This window comes from Melanerpes formicivorus, unplaced genomic scaffold, assembly GCF_026170545.1.
Source record: "Melanerpes formicivorus ecotype bairdi unplaced genomic scaffold, bMelFor1.0.p_v2 SCAF_1, whole genome shotgun sequence".
Taxonomy (NCBI): Eukaryota; Metazoa; Chordata; class Aves; order Piciformes; family Picidae; genus Melanerpes; species Melanerpes formicivorus.
The window spans coordinates 53544740-53567662 of record NW_027142353.1 but is presented as its reverse complement, the minus strand read 5'-3'; the positions used below and the strand labels follow the sequence as shown (position 1 = coordinate 53567662).

Below are 22923 nucleotides of genomic sequence, written 5' to 3'. Positions count from 1 at the left end.
TCCTCGTCCGTCTCACAGCACAGCCATGAGAAAAAAAATTACATTTGTCTCGGCTCCAGCAAAAGAATCAAACTTCTACCAGGGCAGTTCCGTGGCTGTTTATCGGGATGAGCTTACGAGGCTTCCTCGAGAAGACGTACCTCAGGCAAGGGAAGGCGGGCACAGCAGGCAGATAGGCAGGCGAATCAGGCGGGACAGGGGGCAGCTCCCAGGGAGTTTTTGTCAGGCGCGGCGCGGGCAGCCTGGCGAAGGCCTCGCTGTTAAGGGCGGTCGCGGTCCCGCCTCTTCCTTTTTGCCCCAGCCGCCATTTTGAGGGCACACGCGGTAGGTTGCGCGGAGCGCCGCTCACCGTGTTCAGGTGCTTCCGCGGGTCCGCGTAGCGGTGGGAAGGCGGCCGAGTTGCACTGGCGGCAGGAGAGGGTGGGCTCCGGCTGTGGGCGGCGAGGCTTTGCTGAGAGGCGGAGGGCGCAGAAGGAGGGAGGAGGCCGCGGCATGCAGGCGTGTTGCGGGGCGCTGGCCTGGGCCAGCAGAATGCTGAGGGATGAAGGGAAGAAAGGGGTCCGCAGCGAGTGTAGTAGTGGAGGGATGGAGTTCTGTAGGGAAGGCGGTGGTAGTCCTGTTCAGCCCCGAGGCCGCCAGTGGGATTGTGGGGCCTGGAGAGCGGCTCCGATCCGGCGGGATGGCTGCAGCAGCTCCTTTGGGTAGGCCTCGGGGTGAGTACCGCTGCCTGCGGCGGTACTCGAATTTCGTTAACCTGCTTGGTAGCCGTCGTCCCCCTCGGCCTGTGAAGTGTTTACGCCTCGTGGCGGATAGAACGGTGGGGATACTGATTTTTGGGTGCGGTGTAAGGAGAGAGGGAGGGAACTGGGCTTAATGGACCTGGAGCAGAGTTCCTGACAGTGCATGATCAAGAAGACAGATCCTGGTGGTTGACAGAGGCACGTGGCAGGAGCACCAGACGTATGGCTTAAGTCAAAATGAGAAGCTTACATTGGGTGCTAAGAGAAACTTTTGTCATTAGGGCAAGCCCTATCTCTCAAACAGACCGCTCAGGAAGGTCATGCAGTGATTTCTTTCCATCCTTGAAGGATTTCAAGCCCTGAGCAGCCTGGTCTGATCTCGTAGCAGACACTGCAGGAGGTTGAGCTAGGTGACTTGGTAGCATCCATTCTAACCTGAGTTCCTTTGTGGTCCTATAAATACCATTTTCTATGAACGCCTAAGCTAACAACATTGCTTGGTTTGACACAGTAATTGGGAAGTGATTTTTCTGAATTATCTGAACATTAGACAAGTATTCAGTGAATGAACTAGTGGCTCTGAATAATTTGCATTTGTTTGTACAGTGATCAGCCAAAATGACGAACACAAAGGGCAAGAGGAGGGGGACTCGTTATATGTTCTCAAGGCCCTTCCGCAAGCATGGTGAGTATACCTTGTAGCAAGAATGCTGCGTTAAGTTGCAGTGTCTAAGTAGCGTTTGTAACACAGTGGTTTGTATTGAAGAATGTCTGACAACTTAGGCTAAAAACTGTAGAATTTGATGTAAGTGAAAGTCCCAGCTCTTACAGTTTATACATTGGTGTTCTGATTGCTGGACAATAATGCTAATTTCTATGAGTGGTTGAAAATGAATTTGAAGAAAATATTTCAGTAGCTAACACTTAAAATGTACACCTTTTTTTGCCTTTTAGCAATGAACAGTGGTAATAGCAGTGTTCACAGTGAAGTAGTAGATAGTGTAATCCCTTTTCAACTTCTGTGTTAGCAATGGGATTAAAGTTGCAACTCTTCCTGATTTAGGTTTTTTTTTGATTGGGAGTGTGTGAAGAGGCAGTTACTACTTAAAAGATGCTTGGCTTTCTCAGTTTTGTGGATTTGAAATGAATTACAATTTGAGCTGTTTAAGAGAACTTTACCAACTGCATGATCTTTGTCCCCTACCCCATTTTGTTTGTGCATGTGAAACTGGGCTTCATCAGTATCCAAACTTGTCTCTCTTCAACAGGAGTTGTCCCTCTGGCTACCTATATGCGTATCTACAAGAAGGGTGATATAGTCGATATCAAGGTACTTTGTGCAATGCTATGTAATAAAATGCTTAAGCACTGTAATCCTTTTCAGCCTTCAGTTTCTCAAGGTAGTCTTTTTATATTACTTGACTCGTGTGTCAGCACATGTACTTGCTGTTCTTATTTGAAGCAGTACTGGAATGGCAGTGCTACTGAATCAATAGCAATGCTTCAGTGTCACATGCTGGTTTATGTGGGATTATATTTTTATATATATATATGAAAAAACCATAAAATCTGGATGTACTTTGTTATTATGTGCTCAACTGAAAAAAAGTGAGTGAAAGTTGTCATATCTAGTATTGAGTTGCTGTGTGGTGCCTACCAGCACTACTTTCTAAGAAACCACAGCTGTTATTTCAGTAAATCGTAGAATCAATAAGGTTGGGAGAGACCTCAAAGATCAAGTGCAACCTGTCACCCAAGACCTCATGACTACTAAACCATGGCACCAAGTGCTACATCCAATCCCCTCTTGAACACCTCCAGGGATGGTGACTCCACCACCTCCCTGGGCAGCCCATTCCAACAGATAACAACTCTCTCAGTGAAGAACTTTCTCCTCACCTCGAGCCTAAACTTCCCCTGGCACAGCTTGAGACTGTGTCCTCTTGTTCTGAAATGTCATGTTTCACCCAAATTGCACCTAAGTTTATGGGTGGTGTACCTGATAGATACCTCTGTCTCTGTGCACAGGGATGGTGATTGCAAAGCCACATAAAAACTAGAGATCAGGAAATGTAAGGATATGTCATGGCAGGGGGGTTGGAACTAGATGATCCTTGTGGTCCCTTCCAACCCTGAATGAAACTATGAAACTATACATATTAATACAAGAGTGGGGGAGAACCTAAGCAGCATTTCCCATCCTTGGTATATTCTAGAACTTGCTTAAAATCAGCAATACTCTAAAAATTAAGAAGTTGTGAATCTGAAAGCCTTTCACCAAGGGCTGTTTCTTGGTGAATCCTTTAATTTGAAATGCAGAGTTTTCATAACAGTCACACATATGGTGTGTAATCTACTTGGTTGTTGTTTGACTCTTGCAGAGCTGCACTGTTCATGATTAATGCTTCTTGACACCCTGGAGCTTGATGATGATTGTCTCCTGTGATTGCTTGCTGAAAGCAAAGTGATCAGTCCTTTCACCGACACTGAAAGCAACCAGAATTGTCATGGCAAAATTTGTTAGTCTTTGAATACAACATCCATGGCTCTATGTGCTGATTTATTATGGGAGTATTTTGAAATCAGTCACAAGTAAATTGAAGTGTGTATTTTAAATAACTCTTGAATGAGAAGCCCTTGATGGGTCTGTAGGGTGTGCTTTATTTTCTTTGGCGTTTTGGTTGTTGTTTTTTTCAGGTTAAATTTTACACTCTTGTTTTATCTCCCAACAGGGTATGGGTACTGTTCAAAAAGGTATGCCCCACAAGTGTTACCATGGCAAGACTGGAAGAGTATATAATGTTACTCAACACGCTGTGGGCATTATTGTTAATAAGCAGGTCAAGTAAGTAATGAAATTCCATGTATTGCATCTTTGTATTTGGGAAAGTTATCTGTAATTGCACCCTCCTTTCACTTTGCCAATTAGACAGTTATTGTCTTTATTGGTCATTCAAGGTGGGTAAAGTGTTTATCCTTTTTATAACCCAAGCAAATGATGCTCATTTGACTTGGATCCTGTCAGAGGAAACATTTTTTTTCTGAGAAGTGCTTAAAGTGACATTACCAAATGGGGATTTTCAGCCAACTTTCACATTGGTGCTGAAGTCCTTTTAAAATACTAGTGTAGCTTTTTCAGCTGGATTTTCTACAGCTCAGTCAAAAAAGGTCAAAAAAAGGCTGGGGTCAGAGTGGCTGGAAAGCAGTCAGGTAGAGAGGGACCTGGGGGTACTGGTCGATGGTAGGCTGAACATGAGCCTGCAGTGTGCCCAGGTGGCCAGGAGGGCCAATGGCATCGTGGCCTGCATCAGGAACAGTGTGGCCAGCAGGAGCAGGGAGGTCATTCTGCCCCTGTACACTGCACTGGTTAGGCTGCACCTCGAGTACTGTGTCCAGTTCTGGGCCCCTCAGTTTAGGAAGGATGTTGACTTGCTGGAGCGTGTCCAGAGAAGGGCAGCGAAGTTAGTGACGGGTTTAGAACACAAGCCCTATGAGGAGAGGCTGAGGGAGCTGGGATTGCTTAGCTTGGAGAGGAGGAGACTCAGGGGTGACCTTATTGCTCTCTACAACTACCTGAAGGGAGGTTGTAGACAGGTAGATGTTAGTCTTTTCTCCCAGGCAGCCAGTACCAGAACAAGAGGACACAGTCTCAGGCTGTGCCAGGGGAGGTTTAGGTTGGATGTTAGGAAAAAGTTCTATACAGAGAGAGTGATTGGCCATTGGAATGGGCTGCCTGGGGAGGTGGTGGAGTCACCATCATTGGAGGTGTTCAGGAGGAGACTTGCTGGGGTGCTTGGTGCCATGGTTTAGTTGTTTAGGTGGGTTGGATTGGTTGATGGGTTGGACACGATGATCTTGAAGGTCTCTTCCAACCTGGTTTATTCTATGAGTAAAGGGCAAGTTGGGGTTTATCCAGGAACTGGGCTGGAGTACAGTGATGATAAAATTCTGTGTGCTACAAGGTTAAAATTGTGTTCTCCACAATTTCAGTCTAAATTGTCAGCACATTGTTAGGTATTAATAGGCTTTTAGTTACAGAAGTTATATCTGATTTGCATCAACAGTGTATTGATCTTGTGGAGTTACTTATGTAAGGGCCATAAAACTAGCTTCAAAATAGCCTTTTATTCAAGTGCCATAGATTTAAAAACTCATTTCCTGTCTCAGGGGCAAGATTCTTGCCAAAAGAATTAATGTGCGCATTGAGCACGTTAAACATTCCAAGAGCAGAGACAGCTTTCTGCAGCGTGTGAAGGAGAATGAAAAGAAGAAAAAGGAAGCAAAAGAAAAAGGCATTTGGGTTCAGCTGAAACGTCAGGTAATCATTTTTTTGTATTTGACACGTTTTTAATTCAGAAATACACAAGTAGAATCAAACCAGTTGAGTAAAATGTTACCTCTGAAGACAAGAGTGTTAATCTGTAAACTGAGTTTTCTCTCTTTGGAAAACAACAACAAAAACACATGGAAGCACACATCCCCACAACCAAACAAAACCAAAAACCCACCAAAAAAACACTCCACATGAGTGAAGCTGCTTACACCATTCTGGAAAGTCTTAGTCTGTGGCAGGTTGTGTTGGAAGTGTCTTCTTGCCACCACCCTTGCTTGGCTTCTCAGTCCTTTTGTACGGGAGGTTGTTTTGTTTTTCCCAAGAGTCTATATAGTGTGGCAGCATGCCTGTACCTGGGCTGTCTGGTGTGTTTGCTGCCTGACTACAGCTGTGCTGGTTTTGGATGGAAGCTGCAGCCTTGGCTGTGAGTGAAGGGACAGATGTTTCCTTCTCTGTTGCTGATTTGCAGCACAAAGCTGTACCTGACTTAGAGGATCAGTGGTTTGGGGTTTTTTTGTTCAGCTGAGTTTAGATACAGCAGCTTCTTTAAGAAAGGAATTAATAACTAGGCTTCAGAAAGGAAATAATGGCCATTGCTTTTGGAACCATAGGGTACAGGGATAATTTGGGTTAGTAAATTGCAGAGCATACAGTGTCTGTGTTTTTCTTTTAGCAATTAAAATGTAGCACACTTTAACAAATCATTTTCTTACTGCTATTTGAATCAAATTTTCAAAGACACGAGAATGATAAAATTGCTGTAATGTGTGTATTGTAATGTGTTAAATCAAAATCAATCTTCTGTAAGGTTGCTTTTGAGGTACAGTGTCATGAGGCTTGCTTTTTTCTGTTTACAGCCTGCTCCACCAAGAGAAGCACACTTTGTGAGAACTAACGGCAAGGATCCAGAGCTGCTGGAGCCCATTCCCTACGAATTTATGGCATAATGCACATGTGAAAAAAAATAAATTAAAGGTCTGGTTTTGGACAAGTAGATGTGATTGAGGCTGCTGATGTTTTTTGGAACAGATGCTTTAGAAAACTTGTCTTCATTGGAATTTGTCTCGCCTTACATGATGCTTGGCCATTTAAATCATTATAGCTTTTGTTGATCAGTTGTCCTGGGAATGCTGAAATCTTCAATGTTTAGTGATGATCATGAGGTAATAATAAGAGGACATGGAATATTTCACCAGTAAACTAAGAGCATATACCAGGAGTTGTACAGTGTCACTTACAGGTTAATTTTTGTGTGGGAAAAGACAGTGGCTTTGGATCTCATTGATACAAGCTTTTGGCTAAGGGGCTTCAGTTTTACTACCAAACAATTGCAGAAGCAGTTTTTTGAAGGTAACCTTGTGGCAAACGGCTGTGGACAGATTTTGGTGTTTCATCTCTAACCTGCAACAGAAAGTGTGTTGGTTTTTGTTGTGTGTTTTTTTTAGAACATCCTCAGGCCAATAAGAATTCTTGAGACATAGTATTAGTTTAAAATGAGGCTTTAATTCTGAAACTGTTAGACTGTGTAGCTTTAATTCCAAAACCCTTAGCCTGTGTAATTTAATTTTTATTATTTGTGTTTGGCATAGCTGAATGCTTGCAGTTTGTTTGATGTGTGTCTGGGGAACCTAAACGTCTACCTGGATGTTCCAATGCATTCCTCTCATCCAGTTATTGATGCTTCCCCGAAAAAACAGTGCTACCTGGCAGGGTGTTTTGTATAGAACATCTTCAGCCTACTACTTAATAACATGTCTGTGTGACCTTTGTTTGAAACAGTGTGGAGCTTGCTAAACTGCTGAAGGTAACCTGGTCTGGTTAGCTTTGAAAATGCACCAATTTAAGCTTAACTGTGTCCTAGATGTTGATAAATAATAAGCCTTTTAAATGTGATGTAATGTATTGCTTAGCTACCTTAAGTAAGCTATGCAAAGCTACTGTCTGCATGTAGAGAGAGTAAAATACTAGAGAAGTAGTGACCTCAAGCAATTTGGTAGCTATTGACTTGAAAATTACTGATAACTCAATTGCAGGACAGCTAGTAGGTCTTGGGAGTGAGAAATTGAGAGGCAATGAGGTTTGCTTTTTCCCCTATTTCTGAACTGCCTTAAGCAGAAGTGTCAAACCATGTACAGATTGCTTATAAATTTAGGGATTAATGGCTGTTTACATTTACCTCACATTCAAGTTCCATTCTTGTGGAACATAGTTTTTGGATGTTGAAGTCATTGTCCAGCTTGGCCTGGTATTTAAGGGTTACAGGCATTAGGCACTGCAGATTTGGAAGTGCTAATGAGCAAATGCTGTGTTTGAAGTTTCTCCAGGCTCCCAAATTAGAAGATGGAGCAAACTGTGTAGTTGGAATTGCTTTGGAAATGCTTTGAAGATGATGGAGCAAAGCTCACCCATTCAGATGTGTGGACATGACACCAGTACTCTGCTTTGACAGCATATATATTAGATGTGGAGTGCATCATCTCCTGAAGCAAGGCTGAGATAAATCTTCCACTGTCACAGCTTAATGCCCTTAGCTTTTATGATCAAGCAGGGTTTTCGTGGAGCAGCTGGATTTGTACACTAAGAGTTTGATCTTTGGCTTGTCAGTTTCCACAGCATTTGGCTCACAAGGTAAACATCCTTTTTCCATCAGGCTTTGTGCCCAGAGGAGTCAAGCAGAAGGCTATTTTGGGTACAGTCTTTTGTCATGGCATTTTTGATGTTTCTCATGCATGCCTGTGTGAGTTATTTTGGTTCTGTTTCTGGTTGTACTTGTGTGTCAGGATTGCAGTGGATTAGCTTCTAACATCATGAGGAAATGGTTAACACTTAAGTGGTGGGTAGTTGTAAACTTTTTGAGTTTATTGTCACCAATCTGGAATAGTAAGACTAGACAGCATACAGTAGTCTCATTTAATAGCTGTGCTTCCAGAGACACAATATTGCAACAGTTTTCCATTTACTTAGTCTCAGTGTTTTTAAGGTCACTACGCTGACAATAGATGCTCATAAAGGCATATTTGGAAGATGTGTGTGGGCTGGGAGGAGGAGGGAATGTTTTCCTTGGTCAGGCTTCCCAGAAATGACCAAAAATGAAACTGGGTTTGTACAGGAAGAGAATAGCCTTTTTTGGGTTTTGTTTTAGTGTTTGAAAATTAACCAAGGCTTAATCCATCTTGGGTTTGTAGACACTATTAGGTGCATTCAGTGTAGTGGTGGTTTGCCTGGTAATCTCAGGTTTGCAGAAACATAGCCCAGATACTTGGATATCTTGGTATGTGCTGTTGAAGTTTGCATCCTGTGTCTTCATCTGTCCTGCTTGCACAGTCCTGACAAAAGAGGGAGACCTGTGAGGTAACAAGTTGCTGAAGAACTGCGTGTCAGGACACCTCCAGTTATGAAACCAGTGTGTTAAGTTGAAATGCATCCTTGATAGAAGATAACGGGCTTAAGTATATGCAGAACTTGCAGAAGGTTTGGGAGGAAGGGGAGTGATTTTTGGCAGTTGAACTGTGCCTCTCCAAGTAGAGGAAGTAGGTTTCCTTACGGTGTTTGGAGTGGCAAGTCCACTCCCCTTGGACTCCTGGAAGATTTTTCCCATGCTGGACCCATAAGCTGTAACCAGTTCTCCATGGTCCTGTTCTAAGGCTGTGCCTAGCAAGCAAAACCATGCTGAATGTGCTAGCTGCAGGCTTAGTGTTTCCTCTTTGCACTGGGGACAGGTGAATTTTGTTTCATTCCACACTACTTACTTGGTATTGTGGAGAACTGTCAGTTTCTCGTAATTGGGCACACATTGAGTTAGCAGAATTTGGGAATCCTGAGTTGAAAAGCCGGTTTCACAAAAGTTCAGTACATGTTACCTGTTTTCCAGTCCCCTTCTAGCTCAGACTTCATTGTCCCAGAGCTGGTGGGCAGGCTGTCCCTATGCAATGTTCAGAGAGTAAAGTGCTTCTGGATTAGCACAAACTCTGACACTTCATTGTAGCGATTTGTGTGTTCCATGGAGCCTGATCAGGAGGTGGGAGCTGAGCTGTTTCCTTTTTCAGGTTCTACCACCTTGAATCTTTGCATCTGGTTCCCTGCCAAAAGCTGTCCTCTCTTAGAGAAGAAACAAACCTGAGCTGTCGTGTGTTTTAGCTTATTGGTGACACTAAGGCCTGAGATTTCCTAAGGGCTGTGTAGGCAGTGTTAGTACTACTGCTGTGTGTGAACTGGAAGGCTCAATGAAAGAACCAAGGAGAAGCCATGCCCCTGCAAAGAGGCTGCAGGCTGAGGACCCCATGGAGAGAGCAGGTGAAGTGTGCATGCCCAAGGGGGACAAGGGATATGCAGACACCTCCTAACCTGGGGCCTAGGCAGATAAGTAGCTGCTACAAGGATGTACAAACAACGCACCCTTTTGTAATCTTCCTTTTTGTATCTATCAGATGGAAACAGAATCTTCATGTTCACTCCCTTGTCCTCAGTACAATCCTGGACTCTGCACGTTCATGGTCCTTGCAATCAAAAGAGCAGCTAGCATCCCAGACACAGATGCTGTGCTGGGGTGCCCTGACTAGTCCAGAAGATGCCAAGAGCTGTACATGCATGTGCCAGAGAATGTGAACCTCCTTATCCCAACACAGCAGGCAGGTTCTCTGTTCTTGCAAGATGGGGTGAAAACACATGACTCGGGGGTATGGGTAGTGTCTCCCACAGTCACCCTACAGCTGCACATGGCCTCCTTGCATGGAAAGGAGGTGGCAGCACCCCCTGTGATTCTGAGAGTGGTGGTATGTAAGAGGCAGGTTCTGAGCATTTCCTGTCCATGCCTCTGCCTCAGTGGATGTACAACCAAGGTCTGTGTAGGACTCAAGTTGTAGCTGCTAGGATTTACATAGTCACAATCATTCTAACTCAAGAGTTTGGTAGGGGTGTGGTTATCAGCAGCACCTGTACAGCTCAAGAGCTCAGAAAACAGCTCTAGCTGAAGTTGCTGATTTCATTTTTCACTGTTGGGAGGAAGTGGCTTTGAGTAATGGCCCTCAATCACCTTTTTGTCCATTCCAGACTGCTTAGCCAATGATCGGCAGGAACTGGGGAGAGTAAGGAATACCTGCATCTTTGAACATGGGCTTGTGGTCCTTGAAAGTTCATAGAGTGGTGAAGCCATGCCAGCTCACAGCAAAGGTTCTCACCAACGCTTCTCCAGGTGAAAAAGTACTGTGCTTGCTGCTCCTTAAGATGGTCCTGCCCACCTTAAGCACAGAGCTTCTAGCAGACTCCACAGCATCATCAAAGATTCCAGGAGACACTGCATTGTTTCTTAGAGGAAAAGGGAACTCCATTGGCTTTCAGTATGTCCTCTGTGCTGCAGCCACGGGAGTGAATTGCCTGCTCCCTCCCTCCAAAGTAACTGCTGTTGAATGTTTCCAGAGTTTGGAATAAGGAGGTGGTACAGGCAGAGCTGTGGTGTCCCTGGGACTCCATGTGAATGGGACTGAATGATAGGTGTTGCTGTGTGAAAGGGGATGATGATAGACCATGGTGATGGTAGCATGTATCTTTTTCATGGGGTGGCTAGAAGTGCAACCTGGCACTTCCAAATAGGACCTCCAGCTGAGCAAGGAAAGGCTCATGTAATCTGAGCCCTGACTTCTTCAACCTACTGAACTGATCCTATTGCACCAGAGTATGTCCTGATGGAAAGAGACTTGGAAGTAAATTCCTTCACAGGGTTTCCTGCTTCAGTTCATATACTGTCATCTCTGTGCTTGACCATCACTGTCCTTGGGAGTGCCCTCAGCAGCAGCTGAGGCAGCATGAACTCTACAGCTGCACAGAAAGGAGGAGCTCCTCGAGCTTTGGTAACAGCAGTTGTTTAGTACTGCTGCTTTCACAGCTCAGCACCTGGGAATCATCTGCCTAGAGCAGAGTCATTTCAGTGGCTCTTTTGGAAAGAAATGCATGAAAATAGCCTGTGTTGGCACTGAGAGCAAGGCCATAGACAAGTGCTGCTGTGATAGTAGCAGCAGATGACAATAGCATGAACCTCTGGAAACCTAAAGCTTTTAGCAATACGAGGGAAAGCTTGTTTATAAAGAGAAAAAGGCTCACTGGCATGATGGGATGTGAAGTAGAAAGTTCAGAGGCACAATCAGTGTTTGAGGATAGAAGTGGCTTGATGTTCTTGGGTTCTAGAGTAATGCAAATAGTCAACAGCACTTCTTCCCCTATGTTTTTCTGCAGGCACTACTTAATTAGCATAGTCTTAACTGCTGTGAAGTGTTTGTAACCCTTCAGCAAAGTGCAATGTGGAATCATCACCAGGTAGAACATTTCTGGGACACCAGAGGAGAGTCTTTAAACAGGGTAGAAAATTGCCCCAGGGAGGTGGACAATCCTTCAGTTGCTGAAGGGTGCAGAGCATGAGCTGTGCCTCTACTTGCTGCATGAACTCTCTGCATGTCCTTCTCCCTGTGGTGTCAAGGTGACTATTAGGAGCACCGTGGCTCTGGTAGAGCAGAGTTGGTGCTGTGGTTCTAAGTTTCAGTGTTGCTGGAGGAGCTGGGGCTGAGGATCTCCAAAGTGTGTGGCAGACTGAGTGAGTAGCTGGGCTCCTGCATGGATATAGGGCAAAATGGAGGAAGGACAAGAGGAAAGCAAGGAAGAACATGATGTGTTGTCATTGTGTGCACTGAGAACTGTACTGAAGGGGAGGGCAACTGAGTGCAGCATCAGTACTATTGCTGAGGTTCATTTCAGCTCCCTGCATGTATGCCTAGGGCCACTGGGGCTGCCCTTGGGCATCAGCCCCTCAGCTCCCAGGGTGGCTCTGGCCTCCCCTGGTGCTGGACTGAGATCACAGACCTATTCCATTCCTTTCAGGTACCAACCTGACTCTCTATGTTGTTTTCTGAGGGCTTGTGTTGTCTCCCTGATTAAAGTAAAGCAACTGCTGAGTGGGTTATTCATCTCCTAAACACTTAGGTGCTTGCAAAGCTGTGGGCTGCTGAAGTGGTTTTGCAGGACCCAGGGCACCAGTTTGTGGAGGTCGAAGCATCCAGGCAGCTGTGCATGGGCAGGTTTGAGGCTCACTTAGCAGCCCATTGTGGAGCACCTTTCTTTGAAATTTTCTTCTGCTTAGAAAGCACAAAAGACCTAATCCGGACTTCAAGGCCCGGTGGACCACTTTGGTTTCAGGGCTGGTCACAAGCTGTGAGCCTTGTACTGTCCTCCGTCTGCCTCGGCTGAGGATGACACGCATTGGGGTGTGGTGTCTTCCCCAAACCTGGGCCGCAGGTTGCACCGCCTGCCCCTCCTGCTCACCCACCCCGGTGCCTCCGCCCAGAGGCGTTCACTCCACTCCTGGGAACGGGTAAGGTGGTGGGGAGGAAGGGAAGGGATTGCAACCACCAGAGGTAGCGAGAAGCGACGGGAGAGCGAAGGAGAGAGATGCAGAAGAGCGCAGGCGGAATGGGCTGGGCTAGAGGCGGCGAGGCGGGGCTGGTGCAGCCCACGGGGTGGTACAGCGAGGGGCGCTGCCGCCGGAGCCTTTAAAAGCCTCCGGCGGCTGCTTGAGCTGGGCGCTGCCGGCCGAAACAGAGCGGAGGGGCCCAGAGCTACACGGCCACCCCTCCCATGCGCCTGCCGAGCATGTCCCAGCCGTTCCTGCTGGCCCCTATAGCGGAGTGCCCCCCGGGGCCGCCTGGCGCCCAGGTCCGCCTGGCTGTGCTGGGCGCCCGCGACGTCGGCAAAAGCGGTGAGTGCGGGACAAGGGTGCGCGGGGCTGCCTGTCCGTCCCACCTTCCCCTGTCCGTTCCGCCTAACGCGGTCGCTCTGTGTTGCAGCGATGATCGTGCGGTTCCTGACGAAGCGGTTCATCGGGGACTATGAGCCCAACACAGGTGAGGTGAGGTGGTGGGGCGCGGCGCGGCGGAGACTCGCGGGCGCGGCTGGTGACTGACGGCTCTCTGCTCCCCAGGCAACCTCTACTCCAGGCTGGTCCATCTGGAGGGGGACCGCGTTGCCGTGCAGATCCAAGACACGCCGGGGTGCATCCAGGTACGGAGATGCTTTAGATTGATCGGTTCCTCTTTGCCACTGAAAGGCTCTGCTTTTGAACCCTAGCTTCCTTTTCAGTCCCAGACTGTCTCTTAAGACAGGGCTCGGGTTCCTTTTGAGACCAGTCCTATCTACGGTAATGGCTTTATACTTTAACAGCTCAAGGCCAAATTTGTGTGCTCTGTTGTACTGCAGGTGCAGGAAGACTGCATGCAGGTGCTGGATTCCCTGTCCAGGTGTGTGAAGTGGGCAGAGGGCTTCCTCCTGGTCTACTCCATCACAGACTACAGCAGCTACCAGTCAGTCCGACCTCTCTATCAACACATACGCAAGGTCCACCCAGATGCTAGGACTCCCATCATTATTGTGGGGAACAAAGCAGATCTCCTTCATGCCAGGCAAGTAGAGGCAAAAGAGGGACTACAGCTAGCAAGTGAACTGGGCAGCCTGTTCTTGGAAATCTCCACAAGTGATGACTCCCAAGGCGTTTGTGATGTTTTCCAGTATCTTTGCAAGGAGGTCAGCAAAGTACAGCACGCTGGCAGCACAGACAGGAGGCGGTCATCCATCATCCCTCGACCCAAATCTCCCAACATGCAAGACCTAAAGAGACGTTTCAAACAGGCTTTATCTTCCAAAGTCAAATAACCCCCATGTGACTCGATAGACTTTATTTTTGTAAGCCAGTTAATAAAAGTATATTTATTTTTGTACTAATGGCAGCAGTAAGGAAGTAAGTATGTCAAAGCTTGCAGTTTCTTTGCCATTCTCTCTCGTTTGACTGGTTGGGTTATTAAACAAAAAAAGGCTGCCTAGCAGCTACAGGTACTTGGAGAAGGGTGGGTTGTTTGGGGCTTTTTTTTTTTTAACCAGAAGGTTTTGATTTCATTTCTGGTTTGGGTTGGGGTTTGCTGTTTTACTCTCCACAAATGACTTCTTTGGGCTTCAGTTTCCGTTATGTAAAATGGGAATTTATATGATGTAACACTCAGCTGCCTCTAGAAAATGCTTGGAAAGCATTTGATGCAAAGCTTTATACGGGGAGAAAGCCCCAACAACTTTATTAAACATGAAAATGTAACTGCCTGTAAGCATTCTGAGTGTAACAGCATCTCTGTTCTACCTCAGTGACGGCTGTTTTGCTTGCATCTGTACTTGCCTGAATGATGATAAGCTGTTAGGAATGCGTTCCAATTTCTGATCTCAACATGTATCCCACAGAATTAATCTTCTGAGCTCAAAGCATTTAACAGGAGGGTTGGTTTCTCCTACAGATTACTGTGGAACAAAGTGCTGAGCAATCCACAGCAGAGGAGTGTGTGGGATGGCTGTTGCTTTCTCTGGAGATGTGTGATAGGAAGGACTGATGCGTAGGTTCCCTTAACAGAAAACAGCTATATTTAAAGAGAACCGTGTCTTTATCTCCCCCAAGGCAATTCTGTAGCCATTGGAAACAAGTCAGACTTTTTACTCTCATTGCACATGAGCTCTACCCCATACTAGAATAGCTTTTATTAACTGTTTGCTGGATGTCTGAGCATGGAACATGGGGTTTGCACTTCAAACATCACTCTGAAGTATGTGCATGGTATTGGTAAAAAATACTCTCTGCAGTGCAGAAGGTGTTTGAACTGTACAGGAGGAAACTTGCTGTCCCCACTCAAGCACAACTCCAATTAAGTTTGGGTTTAAGATTTATTTTAAATCTCATGGATAGAGTCCAAAGACTACTTTCTTCTTTCCTTTTGTTAGGAAAGGCTGGTAGCCACTGTATAAATCCCTGTAGTGCAGGGACATTGCTGTGCCTTGAAGTTAGTGGGCAGCCTCTGTTGCTTCTCAGCCCTAAGATGTGAAGCTTTCTGTGACACCTTAATTCTTAATCTGCAGATGAAAGTCTTCCTGATAGTGGTAATCAAGGGAAGGGTAACTGTACAAGTTAAGGATGATGGTCTGTGAGGAAGTATCTGAGGTCTGTGTTAGCACTAGGCAGGGGTGTGGGATGTTAGCAGCATCCCATGTGCACATCAAGTCCAGGCATGTTACCTGTGTATCTTTTCTCTGAAGGCACTGCATTGCCCCACCAAAGGGAATAGGAGGGCTGAGGGCAGGGAGCTCCAGAACAGCAAGAACAGACTGAAGCTGGAACTGTAAACTGGGTCCAAAGCTCTTGAGTTAAATCATGGAAGTGCAAAAGCATGGTCACAGCCTAGACAAGTCAAAGTACTGTTTTACACAGATTTTGAATACCCCTTCCCTGTGAGCACTGCTCTGCCTGACCCAGGATTCTGGCTTAGGGGCTTTAGGGCAGCAGCAGCAGGAGGTTGGTGAGAATAAGCACATCCTTGTCAGATTCAAGCTCACCTCACAGGCCGCATGCTCTCAAGGACATTTTAACTGGGGGTTGAAAACTCTCAAATGGGATATTTCCTGAAAGCAGGGATAACAAATTGTTTCCAGATAAATCACCACTGTAATATGGTGGGGTTTGTTTGGTTTTGGTTTGCTTTTTTTTTAACTAGCTTCTGTCTTTGCAAATGAGAAAGCTTGATTCCCTGCTCATGTTTGCAGTATAGTTTCACTGAGCAAGTTATTACAAGTATCCAGCTCATACACAGGCACAGAACATGCTAAAGGGCAGGTGGTATGTACTGAACCTACTTGTATCTCATTATGACACTCAAAAGTTAAGTGAAGAAGAGAACTAGGCACTGAGCTCTGGTGCCTTCTTCTGCCTCTGGCAAAGCAGGAGCTTGGAGCTCTGCTGTGGTATAGTTGAAGACTTTGGGCAGAAGTCACTTGGCACCCTCCCCATGCTACCTGTGCTGGGCTGGTTTGGCTGAATATTGGGAGCAGGACAAGCCCCATGGGGATGTAAAACATGCCCACAGCAGGGAGGGAGGGCTGCTGTGACCTGCCTCCAGTCTAAGGCAGCAGCTTGTGCTGGGACATTCTGGATAAAGCTTTTGGGTACAGGTACATAAGCTAGGCATTTAAGCTGCTTGTCAGAATGTGCCTTGGCTGGCACAGATGTACATTCACACAGAAGTTTTCAGCCTGTGTGACCCTGAACCAACAGGCAAAGCACATTGAGGGGAATACACTGGCCCCCTGCTCATTTTGCTCCAGTATTTTCTTCATTCATGGGCAAGTGGACAAAAAGGGGCACAATGGGATAGAGAGGGAAAAGCATCTCTTCAGTGATAGCAAAGGAGCTTCAAAGCATTGTTTCTCTTGGGCCATGGCTGCTCGTGCCCTCTCTAACAAATACTTGTCATTGCCAGTCACTGAGTCCTTTACCTGGAGGCCAGGGCAACTTCAGGAGTGGCATGGCCCAGCCTTTCTTCTTGATTAGAGGAAAATATGCATCTGCTTCCTTCCTCCCACCACCTCCACTATGAAACCGGATAACAGCAATTTCCCCTGACAAGACGGATGAGTGGGTTTTCAAAAGCAGGGACGTGTGTGGCATCACGCACAACTATGGATGCTACTACATCAGCATCTCCCCCCTGTTGAGCTATTTTGTCTATCTCTCAGCACTGAAATCATACAGTAATGCTTTAAGACTTCATGAATTTTAAAACAGCTGCTGCCATCAACCTCTTCCATGCGCTTTCAGGAGCTGCAGATCCTGACACAAAAATAGGGAATGCAGCTTTTGGAGCTGCTGTTTATTTAGGAAGGTATGAATAGGTTAAAGTCCTTTAGGGAAAGCTGACCTTTTGTGGCAGTTGTTGCACTTGGCATGTGCCCACTGTTGGTCCACACCAATAAGACAATAGGATCTCTTCATCTGCCCCTAAAATCAGGATAAAAATCAGTTTTCTTTCTAGGAGCAGGATCTCCGGGGGTGATGCTGTCACTGCACTGTGGTACACGCTGTCCTCCAAAGAGCTATCTTCCCAAAGTAGTTTCAAAGTGATGTCCATGAAAAGCTTATTATGAGTTAGAGCATGGCTCACAAAACTTTGAGTAATTAACAATTCAAACTTCCAGAAAAGCCTACTGATTCTTCGACCTCCTCTTCCACTGCTTTCCTCTTTCTACCTTTCTAAAAAGAAGGAGAAAGCAAAGGCTTTTTATTGAAGGCAGGTTTGAAACAATTGTTTTGTGAAGTTTTCTTATTACATCCATTGCTTGATGCTCCTGACTGAAAGAAGTTATGAGGAGTGGGTGTCAGGATGAAGGCGACAGTCTTTTTTTGGTAGTAGAACAAGGAACAATGAGTACAAACTGGAACACAGGAAGTCCCACCCCAGCACGGGGAGAAACTTCTTTATGGTAAGAGTGACAGAGCACTGGAACAGGCTGCCCAGAGAGGTTGTGGAGTCTCCTCCTCTTGAGACTTTCAAAACCTTCCTGGATGTGTTCCTGTGTGGCCTGCTCTAGGTGATCCTGCTTTGGCAGAGGGGTTGGACTCAATGATCTCTGGAGGTCCATTCCAACCCCCAGCATTCTGTGATTCTGAGGTGAGCACAAGCAGGTGTAATTCTGCAGGTGAGTTTGACTCCATTGTCCTTTAAATAGGCACCAGCAAGTGATTTCCTATTAAAAACTGGTATATGAATGCAAGAGGTGGTCTGAGTCTCACATGCCTATCTCATGCCAATGATCTTGGCACTGAAGAACTTATCTAGAATTAGGACTGTTGACAGGAGGCAGAGGTCTGTGCTAATTCGGGCTCATACCTTGAAGATAAAATATGCCTCTGATTGTTGAGGTAATTTTAGCTCTCTGATTTTGAATAATGGAATAGCATTATTAGTCTGATGCAAAACCATCCGTATTTCTTATGCAAAACTGCCATCTCAGTAGTGAAACAGCCCACTTTGATTTTGCCTGGATGCTAAGGAACAGTGGACAATAAATATGCATGCAATTAGGCTAATTCGACTGAGCAAAAAGGAATGGCCTAATATAGATAAAATTCCGAGAACTGATGCATCAGATGCAATTGATTGTTTTCCCTGGCTTTTGATTGTTTCAGGAATTTCTGAGCAAGCTTGCTTAGAAGATGTTGTAGTCCGTTCGTCTTTGTTAATGAGATGTTCGGATACGAAGCTGACAAAATATAAGCAAGAGCTGAAGCAGAACCAAGTTATTCTAATCTGGGCAATGAGCTGCCTGCATCATCATCTTGCACAGTAAGGGGAAAACACAGGAAGAAACTGGCATTTTCATGGGTCCACTTCCACATGGACACAGCAGAAAAAGAGAGGTAAAGAGAGGTCACTTCTACGCTCCACCATGCTGCTCGGACACATGTCTCTGAGTTGTGCACAGGCAACTAATCATTATGTAAGAGTCTTACTTACATGGAGGTAACATGGTGGGCTCCACCTTTCACTGCTTATGCCCTCCCTTGTCTTCAACATCCTCCTAGTAGGGAGTTGAGCTGAAGGACATGAGTTACAACCATCAGGGAAGCTTCCTGGGGAAACTGACTCTAAGTCCCCACAGCTGTGACTATGCTACCAGCTGAAAGAGGGTTGGTGGCTGAATCCCAAGGGCCCAGTGGACTGGTGCATGCCCGCTCTGCTTAAAGTTAATTGTCCCTGGATTAGCAAGGTCAGCAAGGTCTACACAAAATAGCATTCAGTTCTGGGTCTCTTCTGGGCCCTCTGGAATGTTCAGGTCCCTCATGACATTTTTTTCTTTTCTTCTTCATCCTGTACTTCAGTTTGAGAACTGTGTTTGAGTCCATGAGAGTGGTATTTTTATCAGGCAAAGCAGGGTTTTCGTTGTCCTGCAAGAGGCCTGTGGAAGCATTTTAGAGTGTCATGTCTGATAGGGTCCTGTTAAAGTTTATGTGGGAGGAACCTAGCATCACTCTATTCATGGAACAACTTGGGGGAATGAGCTGTTCCCAGAGCAGTGCCTTGGTACTGGCTTGAAGGGAGCAAGCTGGAGAAAAGGAGGCTCAGGGGAGACCTTATTGCTGTCTACAACTACCTGAAGGGAGGTTGTAGCCAGGAGGGGGTTGGTCTTTTCTTCCAGGCAACCAGCACCAAAACAACAGGACACAGTCTCAAGCTGTGCCGGGGAAAGTTTAGGCTCAAGGTGAGGAGAAAGTTCTTCACCGAGCGAGTAATTCGTCATTGGAATGTGCTGCCAGGGAGGTGGTGGAGTCACCGTCCCTGGAGGTATTCAAGAGGAGATTGGACGTGGCACTTGGTGCCATGGTCTAGTCGTGAGGTCTGTGGTGACAGGTTGGACTCGATGATCCTCAAGGTCTCTTCCAACCTTAGTTATACTGTGATACTGTGATACTGTGACACAGAGAGAGTTGTTAGCCATTGGAATGTGCTGCCCAGGGAGGTGGTGGAGTCACCATCCCTGGAGGTGTTCAAGAGGGGATTGGACGTGGCACTTGGTGCCATGGTTTAGTAGTCATGAGGTCTTGGGTGACAGGTTGGACTTGATAATCTCTGAGGTCTCTTCCAACCTTATTGATTCTATGATTCTATGATAAGCTGGGGCCACTCAATGCAGAGCTATGCAGTGAGCTGTCAGCTGGAATGAGTAGTCAGAGGTCCACCCCGTGACCCTTATTCAGGCTCCTGAGAAGACAGACCTGCTCACTGCAGTCAAGACACAGAATTTTTATATATATATATATATATATATATATTTTATAGCTTACCACTAATGTGGAGAGTTTGGCTCCATGGTTCCAACATGGGGCAGTATTTCTAGGGCAGCTTCACCAACACTGACAAGGAAGAGCTTAATAACTACACTCTGACTGCCAGTCACATTGCTCCTAACACATCTCCACTATCTGGTTTGCCTGGTTTACATTACATTCTCACTGGGCATAAAGCCCAGGTCCTGTCCTGCATGGCTGTTACGTAGCCAGTAGAATGCCATCCTACACCAAAGTGTAGGTTTTGCACCACTCCTACTGAACTCTGAAGAACACAGGTCCCAAATTTCTCAAGGTCCCACTGGACTGATGCTGCCCTAGCTCTCCCAAGTGTAGACAGATGTCATTACTTCTAATCTATTACCATCTGTAAATGTTCTGAAAGTGCCCTGTGCGACACCAGCCTGGTGACTGATGAAAATATTGAACAATATCAGGTCCTGTGTCCTTCCCTGGGGTCCTCTGTGCATTACTGGCTACCAGATGGCCCATCACAAACATTGATTACTATCCTTTGGCCTAATGGTCCAGCTAATTTTCAGCCCAACAGTTTGTTCATCCAATTCACATTTGCTCAGGTTTTGCATGAAATGCTGCAGGAGAATTTCCAGTTGTTGGAGCTATCTCTGATCACCATGAATTTCTGACGGTGGCCAGCAGCCACGAAATCACATCAGAACTCTCAGGTGACTCCCATCTGTTATTCAGGCAGGAGAATCACGGTCAGCCTTTGTCAATAATAAAACCTCTCACTCTTCCTGCTTGTGGATAGATTACACAGAGTTTATGGTCAGGATTAGAAAGGAAATATGAGAACTAGAAGAACCATAAGACTTGTGAGTTTCCATTTGCTTTGGGAAATCTTTCATTAAGGTCTATCCCAGCCTAGAGACAGATTTATGTGGCTGTTGCTGCTGCTGTCAAGAAAATGCAGTTTTCCTCACCAGAAATCAAAGGCAAGGTAAAATTATTTCTAAATTATTTCTAATGCTATATGTTTTTTGCATTTACGGTACAAGTCCCATGGCTTGACTTTTACTTAAAACCCTTCAGCTCTCTCTTGTCTTTCAAGACAAATTTCTAGCCTTCACACGTGAAAAGTGATATGCTATGATCTGATGTGACCCAAAACCTCAGAAAATGGGAGGGCATCCTGAGCTCCAAAGCTTGTTTTTCAGTGTATGACAGAGAGACAGGAGTAGGAAGGAGGGAGGATACCCTGTGGAGATTTTCCTCCTTTCTCCAGCTTTTCTGTACTTTAAGGGAAAGATCATGCAGCCCATGGGGGCGAGCTGGGGAAAGCAGTGTTAGCAGAAGTCGTTGGCTCACAGAAACCTGGGATCTGTGGCTCTTGAGAGGACCGTCCTGGAAGCTCCAGACAGGGGGCTGTGCTTCAGGAAAGGAAGTGCTGGTTACTGCACATCATCTGTTTGCTCTCCTGTTGCCTTTTGCTTCCTCCAGGATTGTTGAATCCCTTGATTCATCCCTAATGCTTGGAGAAAATGTTGCTCACTGGAGACTCAGCTTTTTCTTTAGCTTTGCTGGGGCTGTGCTCAGGGGCTTGAGCAAGTTGTTACCAGCAACAACCCTAATTTGGAAGAGGCTCTTGTTGCTATCCATCAGTGCTGGGCAGAGGGTCATGCTCAGCTGAGAGAGCCAAATGAGATTCCCAAGGAAGGAAACCTACAGGAAGCAGAAACCTTGTGGGTATGAACCTTAGCTGGAGGTTGCTGCCTGAGGCAGGTTGCATGGAGGACAGCAGCTCCTGACACCACCTTAGCCCTGGTTGAGAGATGTAAACCTCCACACAGAAAGAAGGAGCATTAGTTCTGTCTCCTAAAATGAGGTCAATAAGCACCACAGGGATCAGTTACACATGGTGGGAGGCTTTTAGGGCTAGTAGGGTCCATTCCCACCAGAAATTTATAATGCTCAGAAAAGACTTTCTGAGTATTGTTTGTCTTCACATGTGGGCTAACACCAAGCCTAGGAATCACAATGCACCTGAACAAGATGTAGCACTGCAGCAGGGAGTACACTTGGCTGTGTGGCAGCCCAAAATGAGGATTATGCTGGATGTCCCCAACCTCTTAGAGATAGGCATGTAGCAGCTGAAGCTGGGCACAAAAGAGAGAGCTCAGGAGAAAGATCCAGGGTCTTCTGTATGCTGGTATGTTTACCAGCATATAGTAAGTAAATATTATCATCTTGGTAATGTGTAGCTGTACTGGTTTTCTGTGAGTAATATCATTGTTTGAAACATCTGTTAGAGTTCTATGTGTGCACAACATTTTCTGCTGAGCTTCTCACCAATTAGAGGCACTGGCTCCTGAGGCCAGCCTCCTGGCTCTCTCTGGTGAGGCACATGATGGTGCAGCCCAGCTGCACTCCCTTCCCTCATCCTTGTCCCTGCACCCCTTGCTGGGCTGCTAGCTTCCCTTCCTGCCCCCTGTTTGTGCCAGAAGGGCAGGCAGCACCCCTCCAGCCCAGGCATGAATAGGTGCTCTGTCTTCCCATCACTCTCGAACATCAGCCATAAGGGTGGTGGCATTTGCTGTGCAAGATGGTGTGGGCATTTTTTCCTGGAGAAGGAGATGAATGGAGAAGTTGATGGGTCAGCAGGTAATTGGGTTTATTTGTGCTGTAGTGGCCTAAATGGGTGAGAGGTGGTCTGGCCAGGCAGGAAGGGCATGCTGTTATCCCCTCTCAGTATGCCTCCCACACTCATTCGGAGGAAAAGGTCTCAAGAAAAGACCTCCAGGAGCCTTCTGGAAGGAAGAAGTGTTTGCACATATCTGTGGGGACATGCTTCACACCTGCTCAGCTGGGACACCAAGGCTTGGAAAGTGCCAGGTTTACTTGATCTTTCTGCTTTGGCCCTGCACACCTCCCAGTACAGTCGCAGGGGCTGGCTGACATTTATTCCTACCTTCAGAAACCCCAATTGTGTTAGGCAATCTCAAAGGCCTTGTTCCCAACTCCTGTGTGCTTGATGCCTTCTCCAGAGGCAGCTCTGATATGTAGCTGCTGCCTGGTCTTGGCAGGGCTGAGCTTAATGTCTGTGGAGCCCAGACTTGCCTCCTGTCAGTAGGGCATGGTGGCCCACGCACTTGGGCTGCTCATATTTGCCCTCCAGAAATTTCTGCTGATCAGATAAAGAG

The 22923-nt window shown here is 46.3% G+C and overlaps 2 protein-coding genes and 2 non-coding genes across 5 annotated transcripts; all 4 read left to right on the top strand.

Moving 5' to 3' along the window:
• Positions 1-220: 220 nt before the first annotated feature.
• RPL21 (ribosomal protein L21) lies at positions 221-6067 on the top strand. Of its 2 annotated transcripts, none has more exons than XM_068143511.1 (6): positions 221-324; positions 1347-1425; positions 2009-2070; positions 3473-3585; positions 4908-5058; positions 5931-6067. In XM_068143511.1, exons 2-6 carry the CDS (start codon positions 1359-1361, stop codon positions 6018-6020), a joined length of 483 nt encoding a protein of 160 aa, XP_067999612.1. In that variant the 5' UTR covers positions 221-324; positions 1347-1358; the 3' UTR covers positions 6021-6067. The 2 variants fall into 2 exon arrangements, with proteins under 2 accessions (XP_067999612.1, XP_067999622.1); XM_068143521.1 differs by having other exon boundaries at positions 318-358.
• Positions 3161-3235, top strand: LOC137445220 (small nucleolar RNA SNORD102). The gene has a single exon (XR_010988372.1). It is a non-coding gene; the product is annotated as a small nucleolar RNA SNORD102 (small nucleolar RNA).
• Positions 3644-3776, top strand: LOC137445276 (small nucleolar RNA SNORA27). The gene has a single exon (XR_010988385.1). It is a non-coding gene; the product is annotated as a small nucleolar RNA SNORA27 (small nucleolar RNA).
• A 6560-nt stretch (positions 6068-12627) lies between the features above and the next one.
• RASL11A (RAS like family 11 member A) lies at positions 12628-14207 on the top strand. The gene is made up of 4 exons (XM_068143497.1): positions 12628-12814; positions 12903-12959; positions 13037-13116; positions 13312-14207. Exons 1-4 carry the CDS (start codon positions 12694-12696, stop codon positions 13762-13764), a joined length of 711 nt encoding a protein of 236 aa, XP_067999598.1. The 5' UTR covers positions 12628-12693; the 3' UTR covers positions 13765-14207.
• Positions 14208-22923: the final 8716 nt, after the last annotated feature.